Source organism: Gordionus sp. m RMFG-2023, chromosome 4, assembly GCF_954871325.1.
Source record: "Gordionus sp. m RMFG-2023 chromosome 4, tfGorSpeb1-WG-v2, whole genome shotgun sequence".
NCBI lineage: Eukaryota > Metazoa > Nematomorpha > Gordioida > Chordodea > Parachordodidae > Gordionus > Gordionus sp. m RMFG-2023.
The window spans coordinates 26,212,494-26,231,916 of NC_088778.1; the positions used below are offsets into that span (position 1 = coordinate 26,212,494).

The following is a 19,423-nucleotide window of genomic DNA, read 5'->3' on the forward strand; positions in this document are numbered from 1 at the left end:
TACTTCTCTTACTATAATATTACTTAATTACATTTTTTTTAAAAAAATTAAAAAAAAAACAAACAAAACAAATTTGCTCACTTTTGTTTTTTTAATAAAAATATATATAAAAGGCTCAGGTTTTTTTTACGAATTACATTAAATTATTGTTTATTAATAAATTTGAACAAATCGAGACTGGAGTATTTCTTAGCGCTTTTTCAGGAATTTGTATTTTATCCAAGAAAACCAATTTGCTCAATCAAACAAACAAAAAAAATACACTCATTCTGTCAGAGATGCTGTAAAGCGAACTTTTTTTCACCCCTTATTTCCTTTAGATTTATTCCGACGCCATGTGATAAACGTGTCCCATTAACTATTACCTGTGCTTTCACTTTCAACGATAATTTTATTTTTTTTAAACGGTTTCTTTCTCCGCTTTTATTTGGGGAGCGAAATAAAAAAATCAACCAAAATCTAATCCTTATCGCTTGTATTCATCCACCGCCGCCACCATGATGAAAATTGACGAAACCAAAAACGGCTACATATTTCCTATAATGAAAATATTGAGGCCGACCGAGCTGTCCATCAAACAAAACTTTTCTGACAATTCCAATCCGTTGATCCGGGGTTCGTTTGCTCTCCCGAAAACGGGGCGCGTTAATGGTCAAAAACCTAGGAACCTAACGTTCAAAGGTTTACTTATTAACATACAAAATAAATTAAATTAATTATAAAATGCTAAATTCTCAGATCTATACACCATGACTTGTAAGGAGCTCGGAAAGGGTGCCACGGCTTCCGTCAACATGTGCAAGGACAAGAGAACCGGCGTAGAATACGCCGTTAAAATTATTCTCAAAATCGACGACGAGCGGCAAGCCAAACGAATCCACAGGGAGATCAAGACCTTCGAACTCACCAAGGGGCATCCCAATGTCTGTCAACTCATTCACTTTTTCCAGGATAATGAAAAGTTAGTCACTTTGTTTAATATTAATGGCCTCGTTTGACTGGATTTTTGAATAAAAAACATTACTGCCACTTAACTTAAACGTATATTAAACCATTCATTGTTTTTTTAAAATTATTTTCCATTCCACATGGTTACTTACTACTTCCAAATTCTAAATCTTAAAAGAAAGGACGGAGAGGAACGAAAGAAAAAAGATTTTTTTAATGATTTTAATTAGGTTGTGTCCAAAATATCAGAAAATTCGATTCAAAAATTTTTGAACTATATCGAAAAAGAAAAAATAAGCTTTTTTTAAAAGTATAAAAATAAAATCATATCCAAAATATAATTATAGAAAAATTTTAAAAATTTAACTTTTAACATTTTAAAACTTCTGAAAGTCTTAAAACTTTTCGAATTTTGAAAAAATATTTGAACATAGTTTTATTAATGATTCCATTTTTATGACGTATTTGTTGAATATAAATGATTTTTTTGCTTACGTAACACTTAGATATTTATTAAAACTGCATCTAATTATATTTTAAAAAAAAAATTCCATTTCCAACTTCTGTTCCCATATGTTAAATTTTAGAATTGGTTCGTACTCCGCCCTATTTGAAATTCGTATTTTTTTTAAAAAAAAGTAATAAATTTTTTTTCGGAGGATTAATATTTTATGCGTTTATATTGAGATTACCCAATTGGGATTCGGTTAATTCACGTGATGTGAGTCACTAGTCTGCAAAACTTGACCAAACCCGAAAATCAAGCGACTTTGACCTGTGACGTAAGCCGCATCGGGAAATATTGATTATTTGTTCATTGAAATAATAATAAAAAATAAATAAATTTTAAAGTAATTTATTTAAAATTATTATTTTCTATTATCGAGTTTAAGTGGGTCGGAAATATGAAAATTAATTTTATGTTATGTTTCTACGGATCGAAAAAATTTGTTTCCAATTAGATCTCTAATTATAATAGCGACTTCTTAATTTCTTGTTAATGTAAATGGATTGTAAGTTACAAGGAAAATGTTAAATCTTTTTTTTGTAAAAAAAAGAGAAGGATGTTAGATGATGCAATTCGAAAATATTTCCTCTTATATTATATAAGCTAAAAATAAATAAAAAAATTTTAACATCCAACTTCTGTTTAGTTAAATTTGTTTGATTTTACTGACGTATCCACCATTTTCATAAAAGGAGGGGGTGGGCGAACTTTCGTCACGATAAATTTTACGGGAATATTTTTAGGCGTCCTCCCCCTCCTTTCAAAAACTATGGCCTTATACCTCGCGTCATAGTGCCAAATTAGTTGCGAATTTTTTCGTCGATTTAATTCATTGATGCAAGCATGCGAAACTTAATTTGGTATTTTTTACGTTCGATTGAATAATTTTTTTAAAAAATTTTAATTTTCAAATTGTACCAGCTAGGAGAAATTTAATATTTTTAAAAAAATGTAATTGTTTTGAAAAAAAAAATACGAACCACATTTAAACCCTTTGTATTGTTTTTAAATCAAAATAAAATAAAACATATGATTCCGAAATTTATTAGCAAATTCGGCGAGAAAATTCGTGATTAATTTTGTTGGTATTAATAATGATAATCGCTCAACTTACGGAATGTACAGCTGAAGAAAATTTTTTGATTAGTTGAAATTAAATTAAGCAAGTATTTGAAGTAAAGAATAGGGATTAAAGGTAAGAAGGATATGGTGGGTTAGGGTTTAGATTGGTTTTTAATAAAATTTAATCCTTTTTAATAAGTAGATGAATATAAATTTAAATAAATCAGCTGTTTTAACAGCAATATTCTTGAGTTGACCATAATCTAATCATTAAAACTATTATTTTGATTTTTCAATCATTTAACCCTTTATTACACAGCCGGTTGAAATTTGTCCTACCTAAAAAAGGACCTTTAATACACGGTGGGACATATTTAACCCAGCTTGATTTTTTTTATTTTATTTAATACGAATTTATCCCATTTAAAAAATTATATTTATTTATGTTTATTTAAATATTTTCGCGCGCAAAAAGTTTAGTATTTTTTGCAAAATATTTTTTATAAAATTTTTAAATCTACTTTAGCATCATTCTGGTATATTTGATAAATAAAAAATGATACGAAACATTTATATATTCTATATATTTATCATAAATATCAATATTTTTAAAAATGATCATTTATTTTTTTGGGAGTTACAAAAAATGTAACCGGTCATTTTATGTCCCATAAAATTTTTCAAAAAAATTTTCTTGTCTGATATATGTTCTACTGATTCAGATTCTTATTTTGAAATATACTCAAAGTAAGTCGTAGACAACCTAATTGAATTAAATTGGAGGGCAATTACAATACCCCCACCAAATTTTATATCAGATTACGGCTATGGTGATTATATAAGGTCTCTATTTCGATAATTATCTAAAATCTTCTTCAAAAGATTCTTGACTTGGATGTATCATCATACTTGCAGCAAAGCAATCCAATATCTACTCCATTTAAAATTTCATAAGAAATATGTCGCTGATGATACAAATAAAAAGGGATCGGATCATATTTCTATAAAAGTGCTAGTGATTCGGAATCCCTTAAGAAAATATATTAGGACATTCTGGGAATGTTATATTTGTAAAGTTTCGCTATGTATTAAGCTAAAAGAAATTGATTTTTCTTTTCATAACAAAAAATAATGTATATAATACAAGTGGGAAAAATATGTCACTCCCCCACTTATAAATTATATTTTTATATTTTATTATAAAATTTCAATAAATATCAAAAAATAACATTTTAAACAATCTCAGTGATTATTTTATTTAAGTTTTTATAGGTGAGCAATAGAGGATTTTTTTAATGTTGGTGGAATGTAGCAATTTAAAAGAATTACCTATACTTATTTTATTTTTTAATATTTTTAAATGAATCCATTTGGAATCACATTTTATAATCTAATTGAATTTTTGTATCAATAAAAATAAATTTTATAAATTTGTAGATCTTTTTTAGTGATGTTAAAAGTTACTTTTGAAACATAACTAGTTACTAGTTACATTGGCAAAAACATAACTAGTTACAGTTACTAGTTACATTTTTACAAAAGTAACTAGTTATTAGTTACAGTTATTTTCAAAAGTAACTAGTTACTTACTTTATACATCATTCATATGCGCATTATTTATTTATTGAATGCATTTATTTAATATAAAAAAATTAGGATAAACAAAGTATAATCAGTTATTTAAAATAATATACAATTTATTTATATAAAAAAATATCGCAAAATTGAATATTTACATCGAATATAAAAATATATATTTGCATTGAAAAAAACATTTATTTTTCATAAAAATTAGAATCTAATAAATGTTTATTTGCTTTTAACAACAAATTAATTTCAAAGTTATTATCTAGGAAACGTGCTCGTTTATCTCCAAAAATGAGATTACCTAGACTGAACAAGCGCTCTACGGGAGCACTTGATGTTAGAACAACATTATATTTAATAAAGAGTAATTATAACGTTGGAAAATCGTTATATAAAGAAAAAGTGTTGTTATTAGATTTGATAAAGTTTTCTATAAGTTCATTATCCAGAATATTTTGGCGCTTAAGGTCAAAAAATCCAACTACATCAAGTGATGTTGGTTTTGAGCATGATTCATTCGTCTGGGATTCACTTTGAGGTATTAAGGTATTTATTAAATTTCCTCCTTTTTTGCTTTATTCCTTTCTTGCCTAATCCAAGGCCAGTCAGTTTTAAATAAAGGGTGAAGAATTGCAGCAATGATGTTGTCATTATCATAAAGATTATTAAACCTATAACATGATATTTTTGTTAGACTTGGTTCTTGTAACGTAAGTAATGATTAATAATTTAATATTAAATTCTAAAATAATCTGTCTGTTTTTCCTTATACTAAATTAAAAATTTTTTTTATTACGTATGATATGAAGTTCCAATGCTTGTTACTTGACGGAAAAAAATATATTGTGCTACATTTGTAAATAAATATAATATTAAAATTTATTAAATTACTTGAATTTGCTTACAAAATTATGAAGCCCAGCAGCAATGTAACAATTTAAGAAAAGAAAATCAATTTGAACGGGAAATTATAACAATCAGACATTTTCACAAAATAATTAATAAATTTAATTTAAAATTAATTTATCACAACATATTAAAAATAAAATTAATTATTTGAATATATCTTTAAAAGTAACTACTTACTTTTGGCAGTTACATTTCAAAAATTATAACTAGTTAAAGTTACTAGTTACAATTTTAAAAATATAACTAGTTACAGTTATTTTTTAGCCAAAATGTAACTAATTACAGGTAACTAGTTACCTTAACATCACTAATCTTTTTCATATCATTGTAAATTTTTCTGGGGGATTCGTTTTTTTTGACAAAAGATTGTTCTGCTTCTGATGATTATATCTTTTATATTTCCATTTCAATACACTCAATATTTTAGTCAGAATATTGTCTAAGTCTCTAGATTTCACTGATAGATGTCCAAAACTTTATGCCATCTTCTATCAGCAAAGTCTTCAGGTTTGCCATAATGTTTTTCTAGATAAAATATGAGTTAGCCGTTTATTTTAAATCGGCTTGAGCCTTGTAACAACACTGTTTACGGTGGTCTATAATTTTTTTGCATCAATTTTATAAACTATCTATCGACCGAAGATATTTATCAAAGGGATCAATAATTATTTTAAAATAATATTCATATTGATTTTTTTTTAGCTTATACCCTTTTTAAAATTAATTTACATCTTTCACAATAATCCAGAATTATTATATTTTTTTAAAGGAAAATTTATTAAAACACTACAAAAATAAAATACAATCTCATCATAATTATATTAAAACACTAAAAAAAATACATTTTCATAATTATATTAAAACGCTAAAAAAAATACAATTTCATAATTATATTAAAACGTTAAAAATATACAATTTCATAATTATATCTAAAGATGTCTATTTAAATTTTTTTGACGAATATATTGAAATTCTTTGGCATCGTTGGAAAACGCCAATTTTGCTGCCAAGATTTTTTTTAAATTTATAGGCTAATGACTAAATATTGCCATTTGTAGAAATGACTATTGAAATAAAAGTTGTTGGGATTTTTGCATTTATGGATCTTTTTTGTTTCGGCTTGGGTTAGCGGATTAATATTGATGCTTAAGGGGAGTGAAGAAATGCACATGTAGTTAATAATTTGCCAAGGACTCAAGGTATAGTTATCATCTATCAGGTCGATATATATGTGGGCTCAAGATGGTTCGGAATGTGGGTGGCTGTTAAACCTCGATTTATTGGTACACAATTATGAAATTGTTTTAATCATATTCCTTACTTTAGATATTTGTTTAATTAAAATATATTTCATCCAATCAAAAATCTCCTTCAGTTGAACTTTCCTCGAGAATGATTTTACCTTTTTTCATTTTATTGGAAAAACCTATTGGACAGATTTACGAATTTATTATAATATAATTTCTTTTCACCAAAATAACGAAAGACGCAATTTCATCACACCGTCATAAAAAAAGAGTAATTTATCTATAATTTGCAGCTTTAAATTTTTTAGACGAGAAATTGTTATTTACAAAAGATATTAAATTAAGTTTTATGACTTTAACTAACTAGATATAAAATAAAAGTATTTGCCTTTTATTTTAAAGGCAAGACCAGGGGAGCGGGAGGAATGGGGGCTGTTTTGGCTCTTGGAAACCTTATCACAAGATACCAATGGCTATCATGTTTAATCGCTTATTTTGGGTCGGGTTTTAAAAAAAATAATATTTTAATTTGGCGAATATTATCCAATTGTCTTATCATTATTCCGCGCTTGAAAAACCGCTGTTATCCTGTGTTCACTGTTAGCGGGAATTCTGAAGTATACAAAATTTGATATAAGTATAATAATTTCACATTCATTTTTGTATACTTCGCCGCGAATTCGCGCTGTGAACACAGGGGTATATACAAAAAATGAAAGATTTAAAAATATAAAAAATTCATTCCTAGTGAATAAATTAAATAATATTTTTTAATTAGGGCCGTGCCATCCACAAATTTTTCAACGATCCCATTGATTTTTATTTACTACCTAGCTTTGTGTATAAATAAATCAATATTTTCTATTTAAAAAAAAGCAACTATCTTTCACGAATGATTAAGTGTATTTTTTATTTTTTTATTCTCCACTCCATAAGTTAATAATCACATTTGCAATGTTTATGGGTGAATGTATTGTGTTAAACAGCTACATTTAGTCTATTTTTAAAAAAGGGCTAAATCAAAACTTTAGCCAAAATACTATTAATTAAACCTCGAAATTTCGCCCATTGAAGTTTAAACCTTTCTGCCATCTCTGGTCAAAATTAATAAGCTTAAGTAATTTACTTTAACTGTTTTTAAAATTGGCGAAATCGAGCCATTTAACAATAATAACTCGTTAAAGGATTTTTAAAATCCTTTTCCTGTTGCAGATAATATAACAAAGAGTTTAAAATTATAACCTATTTTTTTTAAGCATTACAACAAAAAATTATATCCTGGTTCCTTTCATTAATTTATTATTATGAAATTATTTATAAAATAAAGAAAATTTATATGATTATATTATAAAATCAAAAACAATAAAAAATATCGAAATATCGGCACAGTCCTATTTTTGTTTTTTTAATGGAAATTATTGATTGATTTTTTAAATTTTTTTAAAATCTATTTTAGGTACTATTCAGTGTTCGAAAAAATGGAAGGAGGTTCTTTGCTTAACCAAATCGAAAAAAGAAGCGTTTTCACCGAGGCGGAAGCGAGTCTCGTAACTGGGGATATAGCCAACGCGTTAGAGTTTTTGCATAATATAGGTTTTTTTTAATTCAAAGATATACTTAATACTAATCTCATAAGGACCCAATCATGAATAAGACATTCATTCATTATTTGTTATAACTTTTTTGAAGTCGTTTGGGTTCGGAGATACGCCATGCATCAAACCTTAGATTCTTCTATACTATTTTATAAAACATTACTTCTTTTTTTAAATTTTAAATACATATTTTAAAAAAATAGGCATAGCGCACCGAGATCTTAAACCCGAAAATGTGCTGTGCAAATTTGAAGACCGTATCGTGCCCGTTAAACTGACGGATTTTGACTTGGCTAGCGATTCTGAGCTCAACGGAAGCCCTCATTTTCCCGTCAATACTCCCGAGCTCACCACACCAGTATAACCATTATCGTATTTTTTTCTTCTAGCTAGCAAGGAATTTACATCATAGATTATATTCTCTTCTTCGAACTCGATTATATTTAGTATTAAAGCGTGTTGTTAAATGCGGAGATTTCAGGAATTTTATATTTATAAAATAAATATTATTTGATACAAGGTCGGTTCGGCGGAATTTATGGCTCCTGAGGTTGTTAGAACTTTTCGAGGACAATTAAATCACTACGATAAACGATGCGATATGTGGAGCCTTGGCGTAATCATGTAATCAAACTTCTTTTATTTTAAAAAATATCATTCGGTTGAATGTTTAATGCAATTTTTAATTTTTTCATGTTAGCTACATAATGCTATGCGGTTACCCTCCTTTTTACGGGCATTGCACCGATTCCTCTCACCATCCCAACACTATGGACTCTTACAACCCTTCGGCATCTCCCCCATTTCAACCCTCTTCACCCATCTCTCCCACCATACCAGCTTATTGCGATCTCAACACTTGTACCGCCTGCAGGGACTCTCTTTTCAGCAGGATTCAAAGCTGCAGGTTTGATTTTCCAGCCCAGGATTGGTCTCACATATCTCCGTCTGCGAAGGACCTCATATCTCATCTTTTGATAGAGAATTCCGATAAGAGAGCTAAGCCGGCCGACGTAGCTAGTCACCCCTGGGTTAAGTATCCCGCTCCGTCTACACATCTATTGACTCCTACCGTTTTGAAGAGGTTATTTATTGCTTATACACTCAATTTACATGCACTATTCTAAAATTTTATTCTTCTTAGGCTGACTATACCACAGCCTTCTGGCTGAATATAAAATAAATATTTACTATAGTTAAAAATTATTTTATTCAGAGGTTTTAAATATATATTATATAATATGTACAACCTTGGGTAGTATCAGGAATATGTATTTAAAATGCTACATGCACATACTTCATGGGAAGTCTTAGCTAGAGTCATGCGTGGATAACAATCTGGGTGCACCTTTTATTTTAAAATTATCAATTTTCTCTGAAATTAAATTGGCATTCAACTCAATCGGTGAATTATATTAATTATTTCTGGGATATTGATTTATTTCTATTTGATTATAATCGGATATATTTTGCTGTTTACCATGTGACCTAAGTATTTATTATATTTCACATTTGCTTTTCAATATTTTTTTTAACTTATCGCGCGATTTTATATTATTTTCTTTTTTTTTTATCCTTTCTCGTTTTACTGAATATGCATTATTTTAATATCTTTATTCATTTGTTCCGCAAGTTTTTATGCTAACTTGAATCCTTTTTTGTAATAGTCACCACCTTTCGTTTGCTATTAATAACTTGATGTTATATCCCTCGACTATTCTGCTTCATTGTTCAAAATTTTTACTTACAGATTCTCTTTATGTTTTCTTCACAAATCTGTATGTCTGAAATTAGTACATATTAGATGTGAAGGTTGTTTTCAAGTTCATGGACCACCTTCAGTCAGATGCCCACATTCTGGCTTTGCTCCATTGTCCTTTATCAGTCAATCGATTCTTCACATTTCAAATTCCTGATTTTCTCTACTATTCCAAGCCAAATATCATTTCAAGGATTTCCAAAGGTGCAAGATTCCTAGTTCATATATGAATCTATAATGGTTTTTTTACTTGTCAGCCCTGACCAGGCGTGAAAATGACACATATTCCAAATGGCTGAGCCTAAATTTTGACAAAAATGGCGCTCTACTGTAAAGCTAGTCTTCAAATAAGCGCGTTATCCCTAAAGCTGTAAAACAAGTAGCACGCTACGTACATTAACTTTATAGTTAAACTTTTAAATCCATTTTTTGGAATTATTAGAATTCTATTTTTTTTAAGGTGTGATAACTTAGTCTATATTATATGGAATATCGGAATGATCCATACACCATTTTAAAATTGAGTTTATATCTTTCACAAGTCATACCTGAAACCATGCCATTTTTATAATTTTATAAATAAATTTTATTTATAAAGGACTAACAGTTGTGGCAGTATCGAAAAATTCGCCCAAAACGCGATTGCAGTGAATCGTATGATTCAGCAATGCTACGCCATTCATAAGGATATATTGGATAACGGACCACCCCGCCTAACCCTTCCATGCGCTCAATTCGATGGACAAGAACTATCAATTTCTAAGAAGAATCAGTACAATTACTTTTTTTCTTCTATTTTTCTAAATAAGGTCTGTAATTATTGAAATAATTTGAACTTAGAATAGGATTTGTCAAAACTTTATTTATATTTAAGTACAAACTTTAAATTTAAAAAATTAGCATTTTGACAATTTCTTACTATTAAATTAAATGATATGATAAATTGTATCTTAGACGCAATTGCTCCGATGAAGATCCGGATGACGAAGAGGAAGAACCTACTCCTATAGGTTCTTGTATTGATAATGCCGGTTCCCATTTTTTAGATTTCAGTGATGATAGTAATAATAGCAAATCCTTCTGCTCTAACAACACTTTAACGCTCGACGATTATTCTCCCATTCGACACGCTAATAATAAAGACGTGTTTAATTTTAGCAGTTTAAATTTAAATGGTTTAGAGAGAGGAGTCAGACATGAAATTGTGAGTAGTGATGAAAGTTGGAATGGGGATGCTGAGAATAATCTGGATATTGAGGAGTTATCTTTTGATTTTGAAAGCCCGATTGAGATTTTAACCGCCAAAAACCCGCCAGTAAAATTGATAAATAGGGATTTGCAAGCCATCAAGAACCAAAAAATCGCTAGATCGAATAAACACGTGCCCAAAATTGATTCATCTGATCTCAAATTCGGTAATAATCATATATCACCACCGCACACTCATTCAATTACCAAGCAAGATGTGTCTTTTACGTTAAAGAATAATTCGATGTTGAACTTAAGCCCGCACCACGAAGTTTCGGCTTCAAACTCTGCGAATAATTTGGTTAAATATAATCTGGCAAATGTTGATAGTTATAAAAAACAGAATAAAATTGCCGCAGGAAAAAATATTAACTTTAGAGCTAATAGTCAATCCACGCCTCAAAGACCTCCTGTTATCGTCAATCACGCTGGCAATAATACAAATAATAATGTTAAATTTAGGCCAAAATGTAACATGTCTAAACGTGTCAATAATTCTCTCAAGTCTAATCAGCCTATCAATGGTTATCGGTGCTTGAATGCTGCTGAGTTTGAAAGCGGTTTAATGCCACGTAGGGCCTCGGTCGAGGAGCTCGAAATCGATAGGAATATCGCGTCATTACCTAACCTTTTTGGACAATCATTCAAAAACTACTTACCAAAAATTAAGATGACGCAAGAACCTTCTATTAAAAATCAGGAATATCTGTCCGCCCTAAATGGACGAACGAGTAGTTTACCTACAGCTCAGGGTCCGCAAAACAAAAATTTTGTGGCAAATTATGCGACGTATTCTAAGGATATTTTCGAACCAGTTAGTAATAATAATAATAACGTCACCTTCTACTTTGGAAATCCAAGTGAATTAAACTACTACCCCCCACCTTACAATTACAGTATCAATTACTACAATTATCTTAACAATTCCATGGCCACCCCTTGCGTCAACAACTACTTGCCTTCTAGTTCGGCTTACTGTCTTCCCTCTGATGCCCCTTACAATGCGAATATTTATAATAACAATCAACAGAATTATATTTACGATCAACAAGACATTACTCAAGGGAATTTTTACGATTACGACGGGTCTAATTTCAACACTAACAACTGCTACTTTAACAACAATGACGATGATCTTATTAAATTTGATTCCGCTCGGACATCTCAACCCAACAACTTAGTCTGGGTTCCACCTGACAAATATGGAGGGGCGCAATACTTTTGAACCCTAATAATGTTAAAAAAATATGTTATTTATAATACCGACACGTGCTTAAATTGCGAAGGCATTATTAAAGGAGAGGGCGATACACTTTTGTGATTATTTTTTTATAGTTAATTTGGGACGAATATATTGTAAACATAACATAAAACGATAGACTGCTTCACCCTTCATTCTGGATGATTTAAAACATCAACTTTTTATCCCGTTTTTATTCATATACAACATATTTAATTATTTTTATACATATTGGCAATTTTATATAATAATATTTTTTTTATGAAGAATATAAATACATTTTTTTGAAATCACATTTTTTTTAAAAATATAAGTAGTTTAATCATCACCCACCCATAATAGCCCTAATTAATTTCTTAGACATTTTGTTATAGCTTAAATATTTCGTGGACTTAATATAATTTTTGACAAATTAATATTCATTTGAAATGTTCATTATTATCATATAGCCATTTTATACATTTTTAAAAAATTAAACTGTGTTTAAAACTTCATTTTTATTTAATGTTACTTTATACTCTGAAGCGATATTTAACATCAATCAGTCTTTTCCTTGGATGGGAAAAAAATGTCAATAAACCTCCTGTCCTTTGCTTTCGCTCTTTCTATATGATATTAGATTAAAATAAATAGATGAATCATTAAACATTATAGTTAATCATGTTCCTTTCTTTATTTTATATTGCTTCTTGTTTAAAAAAAATATTTTTTTCCCCGCTTTTCCTAGAAATATTTTATTGTAATTATTATATTTGATTCACAATTAGTATTTACGATAAAAGAAAAAATCATTTTATATTAATATAATTTGTTTAAATTTATTTAAAATATTATAGTACAAGTCGAAAAATCATAAATTCAAAAAAAAATAGTTTATATTAAATAAATAAGAAGATACTTATTCATTTAATATATAAATATAATAATATGCTATATTATATTATATTAAGATACACTATTATATTATATCATAATTATAAAATATTTATATTAGATTTATCGGATTTATAGTAATATACAAATATTTAATAATGACTATTGTTGGAAAATAATATGATTTTTTTTTTAATTGGTGATAAAGAAAAATAATAAAGTTATCTTATTTTTATATCGTCAATTGTAATTGTGAATTTTTATGGTTATCATCATTTTTCTGGAAAATTGGTTTAAAAATAATATCTATTTATATTGTAGTTATAATGTTCATTATACTTGCATAGACCAACCATTCTTTTTTATTTTAATATCGCCATTAAAAAAAATAACACAAAAGGGATTTTAGGCTTCCTGTCATATTCTGTGAATTATTTTGAAAGCTATACCTATTTATGCTGTAATTATAATTAGTTCATTATAAGGTGAATGAAATTTTTGGCTGACTCCTGTCGTATTCTGTGAAAGCTATACCTATTTATGTTGTTGTAACTATAATTAGTTCTCGTTATGTGGTGCATAGATCACCATTATTTTTTATCTTATTTTCGCCATTATAATTTATATAAAAAGAGATTTTTCTCTGATCCTTGTCATCGTAAAAATTTATTTGAAAGTTATATATATCTATTTTATAGTTAGAAGTGTCTCGTTTTGTAGCGCATGTACCAACCATTCTTTTGTAATATCTTTTTCGTAAATTCAATTTAAATATTTTAGTATTTATAATTCTAAGGCAACAATTAATAAGTTATGAAAAATCACCCAAAATAATTTTTTTTTTAAATTTTTTGTCCACCGTAAGAAAAATAAAAATTGAATTTTTCAATATTAATCTCCATTTGTTTAAAATATATATTTAGTATTTCTGTGTATACGTTACTTTTAAAAAGGAACGTTATTTTTTTCAAAAAAGGTGGCACGTTATGTTATTTTAACAATAAAATATAAATACTAAAGCAGATATTATTTTTTTTCCATTTTTTATTGTATGGAAGACTATAAAAATACAATATTATGATGGAAGAATTTATAATTATTTAATTACAATACATTTTCTAACCATCATTTTTTATTTATTTTGTAACAATTGTTTTTCTAAATTTTGATCTAGGAAAGTTCAGCATTTAACACAGCTTCTGCTATGCTAAAGGCATTTCCAACTAGTACCAATTATATTTTTTTTAAAATTTAGTTTAATATAATTTCTTTAAATTATGATAATAGCTCAACTTAGGGATGATTTTTAATAAAATTGTATCATTTTTATTTAATCATTATCAAAGAAATTTTGTGCTCATACTGCGTCCAGGCCTAAGCACGTGAAAACAATTAAGATTTAGATCTCGTTGGGACCGCATTTAAAAAATAATTGAAGCCCAGGTCAGCATTTTTAATAATAAAAAATTGAAATAAATTGTTAATTTTACTTTTTTCCCCGATTCATGCGGATCTCTGAACATTCAACTAAGAAATTTAGATAAATCAGCTATGGTAACAGCAATTTCCTTCAACTTATAATAAAGCTCTGTAAAACCCAGTCCGGCTTCGGTTAATTTGTAATATAACAAATATTTGCTGTAAATTCGATATATAAAATAGTGATCTGCATCGGGCCTATTTTTCAAGCCCAGTCCGGCCCGAAATTTTTTAAAAAAATTTACCGACCAGGCCCGGCCCGAATTTATTTAAATATAGAAATTAATTTTTATAATTACTCAAAATAAAAGACATATGTTATATGTCGTTTAGTTTCAATAAATAAAATCAAATATTTTTATTTTACATAAAAATTCAATATAAAATTGATAAATTTATAGATATATTTAAAAAAATTTCCAAGGTCCGACCCAACCCGGCTCGAATTTTTTTAAAAATATTAGGCCCAGCCCGTCCTGAACCCGATTATTTTAAATAGAATTAGGCCTGAGCCCGGCCCAAAGCCCGTTAGGGTCGGGTACGGGCCGGGCCTAACTTTGCAGATCTCTAATATAAAATATGATTTTTAACAATTTTAATCATCGAAAATCCTGCTAACTAACTTTTAGAACATAGCCTCCGCCAGGCTTCTTAAAACCACTCATCTTAGGAATTCGTGCAAAATATCGGTTCTATAGATCTCTAATCTCGATTAACTCGGCAATGTACAATTGCAAATTATTTAACTTTATCCTATGCAAAATAAAGGTATATAAATTTTCCATTTTTTTCTCGTGGATTTAATTTCAAATTACTCTGAGAAAATTTTGTAAAGTTTAGTATCCAGCACTTTTTATATAATCTAAAACTGATATAATGAAAATGTTTTACATCAGCTATTAGCGCCACCTTGCGTTGAGATTATTATAACTTAATACAATATTAAAATATTTTACAAATCATTTTTAAGTTATAAAACTCAACGATACAAATCAATTTTATACAGATCATTTTCAAGTAAAGATGATCATAATAATTATAAAATATTAAATAATCTTTTTAAATTTGATTTTAAAATAATAGTTTAAGACTATATTTATTATTTGTTCTATATTGATAGAAAAAAGTTATTTATTTATTACATTTACACACATGTTCCTTAATGTATTACATAGAAAGAAATATAATTTTTATAAAATTAATTAATTTGTAATGAACATTAATGACTTCTAGCCTTCTTAATGATTCTTGTTCCTTAAGTTAATATATGCATACTGGATAAAGATCTCATAAATTCACAGCTTAGCTTTTATTAGCTAGATAATCAGGTTCGGGTATATATAACATCATTCAAGTAATCACTTTCTGTACTATCCATTTTTCAATTTTTAATTTTACTATTTCAAAAATTTAAAAATTTTTTATCTTTATAATGGATGCCTAATTTAGTATAACATCTTAACTTGGGATTCGCAAACTACTAAAAAACGACGAATCTCAATTCCATATCTTATGGTATCTTATTTTTGAAACTTATTTCTGTAGCTCATGTTAGAGGTCTTCGATAGGCGGGATAAAATTATCTGATTATTCTAAATAGAATTAGGCCCGAAGCCCTTTCGGGTCGGGCCGGACTCGGGGTTTGAGATCTCTAAAACAAATATATTGCAAACATGTTTGGATTTGATTTGCTTTGAAGAATGTAACTCGCCGGTATAGAATTGAAGTGTGAGTTAGATGTGGATAATTACTTATTTATTCCCAATATATATAAAAATTAAAACTAGATTAAAGAATATTAATTTGTCAAAGTTATAGCTATGTCAAAATTGATCAATAAGCTTTTCCTATATTTGATTTTAAACTTTAATTTGGATTTTCTCATCTTAAATATTTACGCAAGTGGAGCACTCCAATTCTAGGCCAACACGATGTGGATGAAAATCTGATTATACCCATTTCCTCAAAAGCAAAGAGAATTATATTAAGGGGTATTAAATTATAAATGTAGTGTTTGAAATAGATAGCATCCAATCCACGGCAAAATTAAACCACAACAGATGAGAGGATGAGGTTGTTTAGGGTACTTAGTTTATTTTACAATTTTTTAATTTAAATTATTTGTAAAATTTATTATTAAATGGTTTCACTTTTTATTTAAAGATCTCACTTCTTCAAACGGACATCCTATTGTGGTGGAACGATAAGAAAAATATTTACCAAAGCTATCAAGATTAGCTAGAAAAATAGTGGCAATTCCAGTGGCTAATAATTCTTCTGAATGAGAGGATTTAACATTGCTGGAAGCTTCTTAGAACAAAGAACGGGTTTGAATTTAGAAAAAGTAAATATTATTTTTGCATTATAATTAAATAATATTAATAAATATTAATTCTTATATTTTTTGATATTCGACTTTTTTATTATTTTTTAAAAAAATATTATAAAATAAATTATATAATTTACAGAGGATTAAAAAATATATATTAAAATGGATACTATAAAAAACATATATATATATATTTTAAAGAAAGGTAGGTATATATCATCCAAGAGAAGAGTGAATGCTTAAAAAATTAGACCGGCAAATTTCCAGGGAAATCTGCTGGCGAAGATAAAATCCTTCATTGGGGTCCCCTGAGATCTGTCTCATTTTTTTCCCTATGATTTTGATGAAATTGAGGGCCTCGTTTCCAAACATGCCTAGGGTATTGGTAACGATAGGAATGAACAAAGTGTTGGCGAGGCCAGCGTATTTATTTTTTTTAAGGATTTCTGCCTTTTCGATAGCAGAAAATGAGAGATTAGACTTGGCTGCAAAATCAACGCAAGTGTAATCCCATGTTAGCGGAAGACCATTAGACCAGGGTATGAGAGAAATACCATCCGGGCGTATGGCATATTCGTTTGAAAGACCCACTGGTTCAAGGGTAGATGGGATAACTTTTTGAGGGCGGCTAGTAAAATGTTATTGATAGATTTATGACGAGGTTGTCGTCCACGGGAGAACTTACAGTGCAAGGGATGGTAAGCCTTCGATTCAATGGGCTGCCCACAGTCGATGCAGATTGAGGGAACTACGACATTACAGCCGAGGCGGAGGGCTATAGATATACGTAGCTGTTCGCCAGTCATGAGGAGGCCGAGATTGGCGCTGGGGATGGCTTCCAACCATTTATTTTATTTGATCGAATAAACTCCTTATTCGTAATTTAAAGTTATTTTTATGCTTAATATGGTAATTTTCTAAATTATAGAACTTTTTTGTGGGGAGGTTAAAAAATTTTTTTGTAAATCATTTTTTGTTAGATACTTAAAATAATTGAAAGAATGGGCATATTTAAATTTTATATGGGCGAGCGTTGGTTATAAATAATTGGCAGGGCGGGTAAAAATTTTAGACTAGTAGGCGGAGGGCCGTTAAAGAATTTTAGACTAATAGATATATTTTTTAAAAACTGTGAGGGCTTGGCTGTCCGTTATATTTTTTTAAAACATTGTGGACGGTCATGTAGACTACAAACGTGCTCACTACAGACCTCTAGCTCAGACCATTCATAGAGCACCCTATTTGTTATAAATAATTATTTATATAACTTTTTGTACAAATTAAACTAAGTATTCCTTACCCTTTAACTTAAATCTTCGTCTCTTTCTTTTTAGGCTGTTTAGAGGAAACTATATAGACGGCCTAAGATTTATCCAGCGGGGAAAGGGCGAGAAGAGGAGGGATTCTCCTATAACAAACATTTTTGATGAAAATAAAATGCTTTATGAATTGCAAAATATTCTATTTTCAAATAGGTTATATACTATTTTAAATAAAAATTTAATTCCCACGTGTATAAATATAACCCCCCCCCCCTATAATTAAAGTATGGTAAGAAAAAAATTTATCACATAAGATATTAAAATAACTGACAAGTTCATCATCACAATCGGATGCACCGTCAATACTAGCAATTACAACGATTGAACAAAATGTGGAATCAAAAAGATGGTGTTCGGGAAGTATATTTCAATTAATTATATACTTAAATAAACTATATTGTTATAATTATTTTTTGTATAGTAAGCGAGATTCTCTCAAACGTTGCGAAATTTACAATAACAAGCCAATAATATGACTAATTTATAAATACTAAGCGAAATGGTTAAATCGCCATAGTATATACTTCAAGCTGTCATCAACCAGCTGTGATTTCGCGTAATGCAAATAACCAAGTATTTGATACCCTAGATGTTTAAAAAAATAATCCTATAGATATTTTTGCTAAATTAACAAACGATTTTCAAATATAGCAATATAAAAATTAGGTCGAGCCCCCTACAGCTTTTAACTGTCAGCTGATATAATGGCTTTAAACGCTACACTATATTGATAATACATAATACAACTTCTTAGGAAAATCTAATAGCAACATTATATTATAGCAAAATATAATTTAAAATTTTTTATTTTTAAGTTCATCATCCATTCTTCATTATATCTCAGTTGTAACTAATGAAAAATTAAATTTATAGGTCATGGCTAAACGCAAACCTCACACCAAAATTGGAATCAAGCAAAATTAATATCCGATCAGAAAACTTGAAACCAGTTAGATTTATGCACTAATTTCTATTATGCCCAATTCAAAAGAAATTACCCGCACAGCTGATTAATTTAAATTTCTAAATAATAGAAAGAATTCGTCTATTTAAAATTACATGACAAGTCGGATTTGATAGATTATTAATAAAAACCGATTAAAATTTATAAAAAACTTTGTTAATATATCTCTCAACCATTTGACTAACCCTAACCCAGATACTTGTTTTATTTTAAATATATTTAATTCAATTAAAAAATGTCATTCAGTTGAGCAATCCTTGAGTTGAGTTATTATTACCAATAATTTCCTAGACCCAAAATAAGAAAATTTTTTATTAAATTATTTGTCACAAGGGGGAGGGGGATTATAAAAT

General features: G+C 28.5%; 1 protein-coding gene across 1 annotated transcript; it reads left to right on the forward strand.

Moving 5' to 3' along the window:
• Positions 1-383: 383 nt before the first annotated feature.
• Positions 384-13,050, forward strand: LOC135928925 (probable serine/threonine-protein kinase fhkE). Its single transcript, XM_065465376.1, has 8 exons — positions 384-681; positions 739-961; positions 7,718-7,854; positions 8,060-8,214; positions 8,377-8,480; positions 8,557-8,940; positions 10,214-10,387; positions 10,570-13,050. Exons 1-8 carry the CDS (start codon positions 498-500, stop codon positions 12,086-12,088), a joined length of 2,880 nt encoding a protein of 959 aa, XP_065321448.1. The 5' UTR covers positions 384-497; the 3' UTR covers positions 12,089-13,050.
• The last annotated feature ends 6,373 nt before the right edge of the window (positions 13,051-19,423 follow it).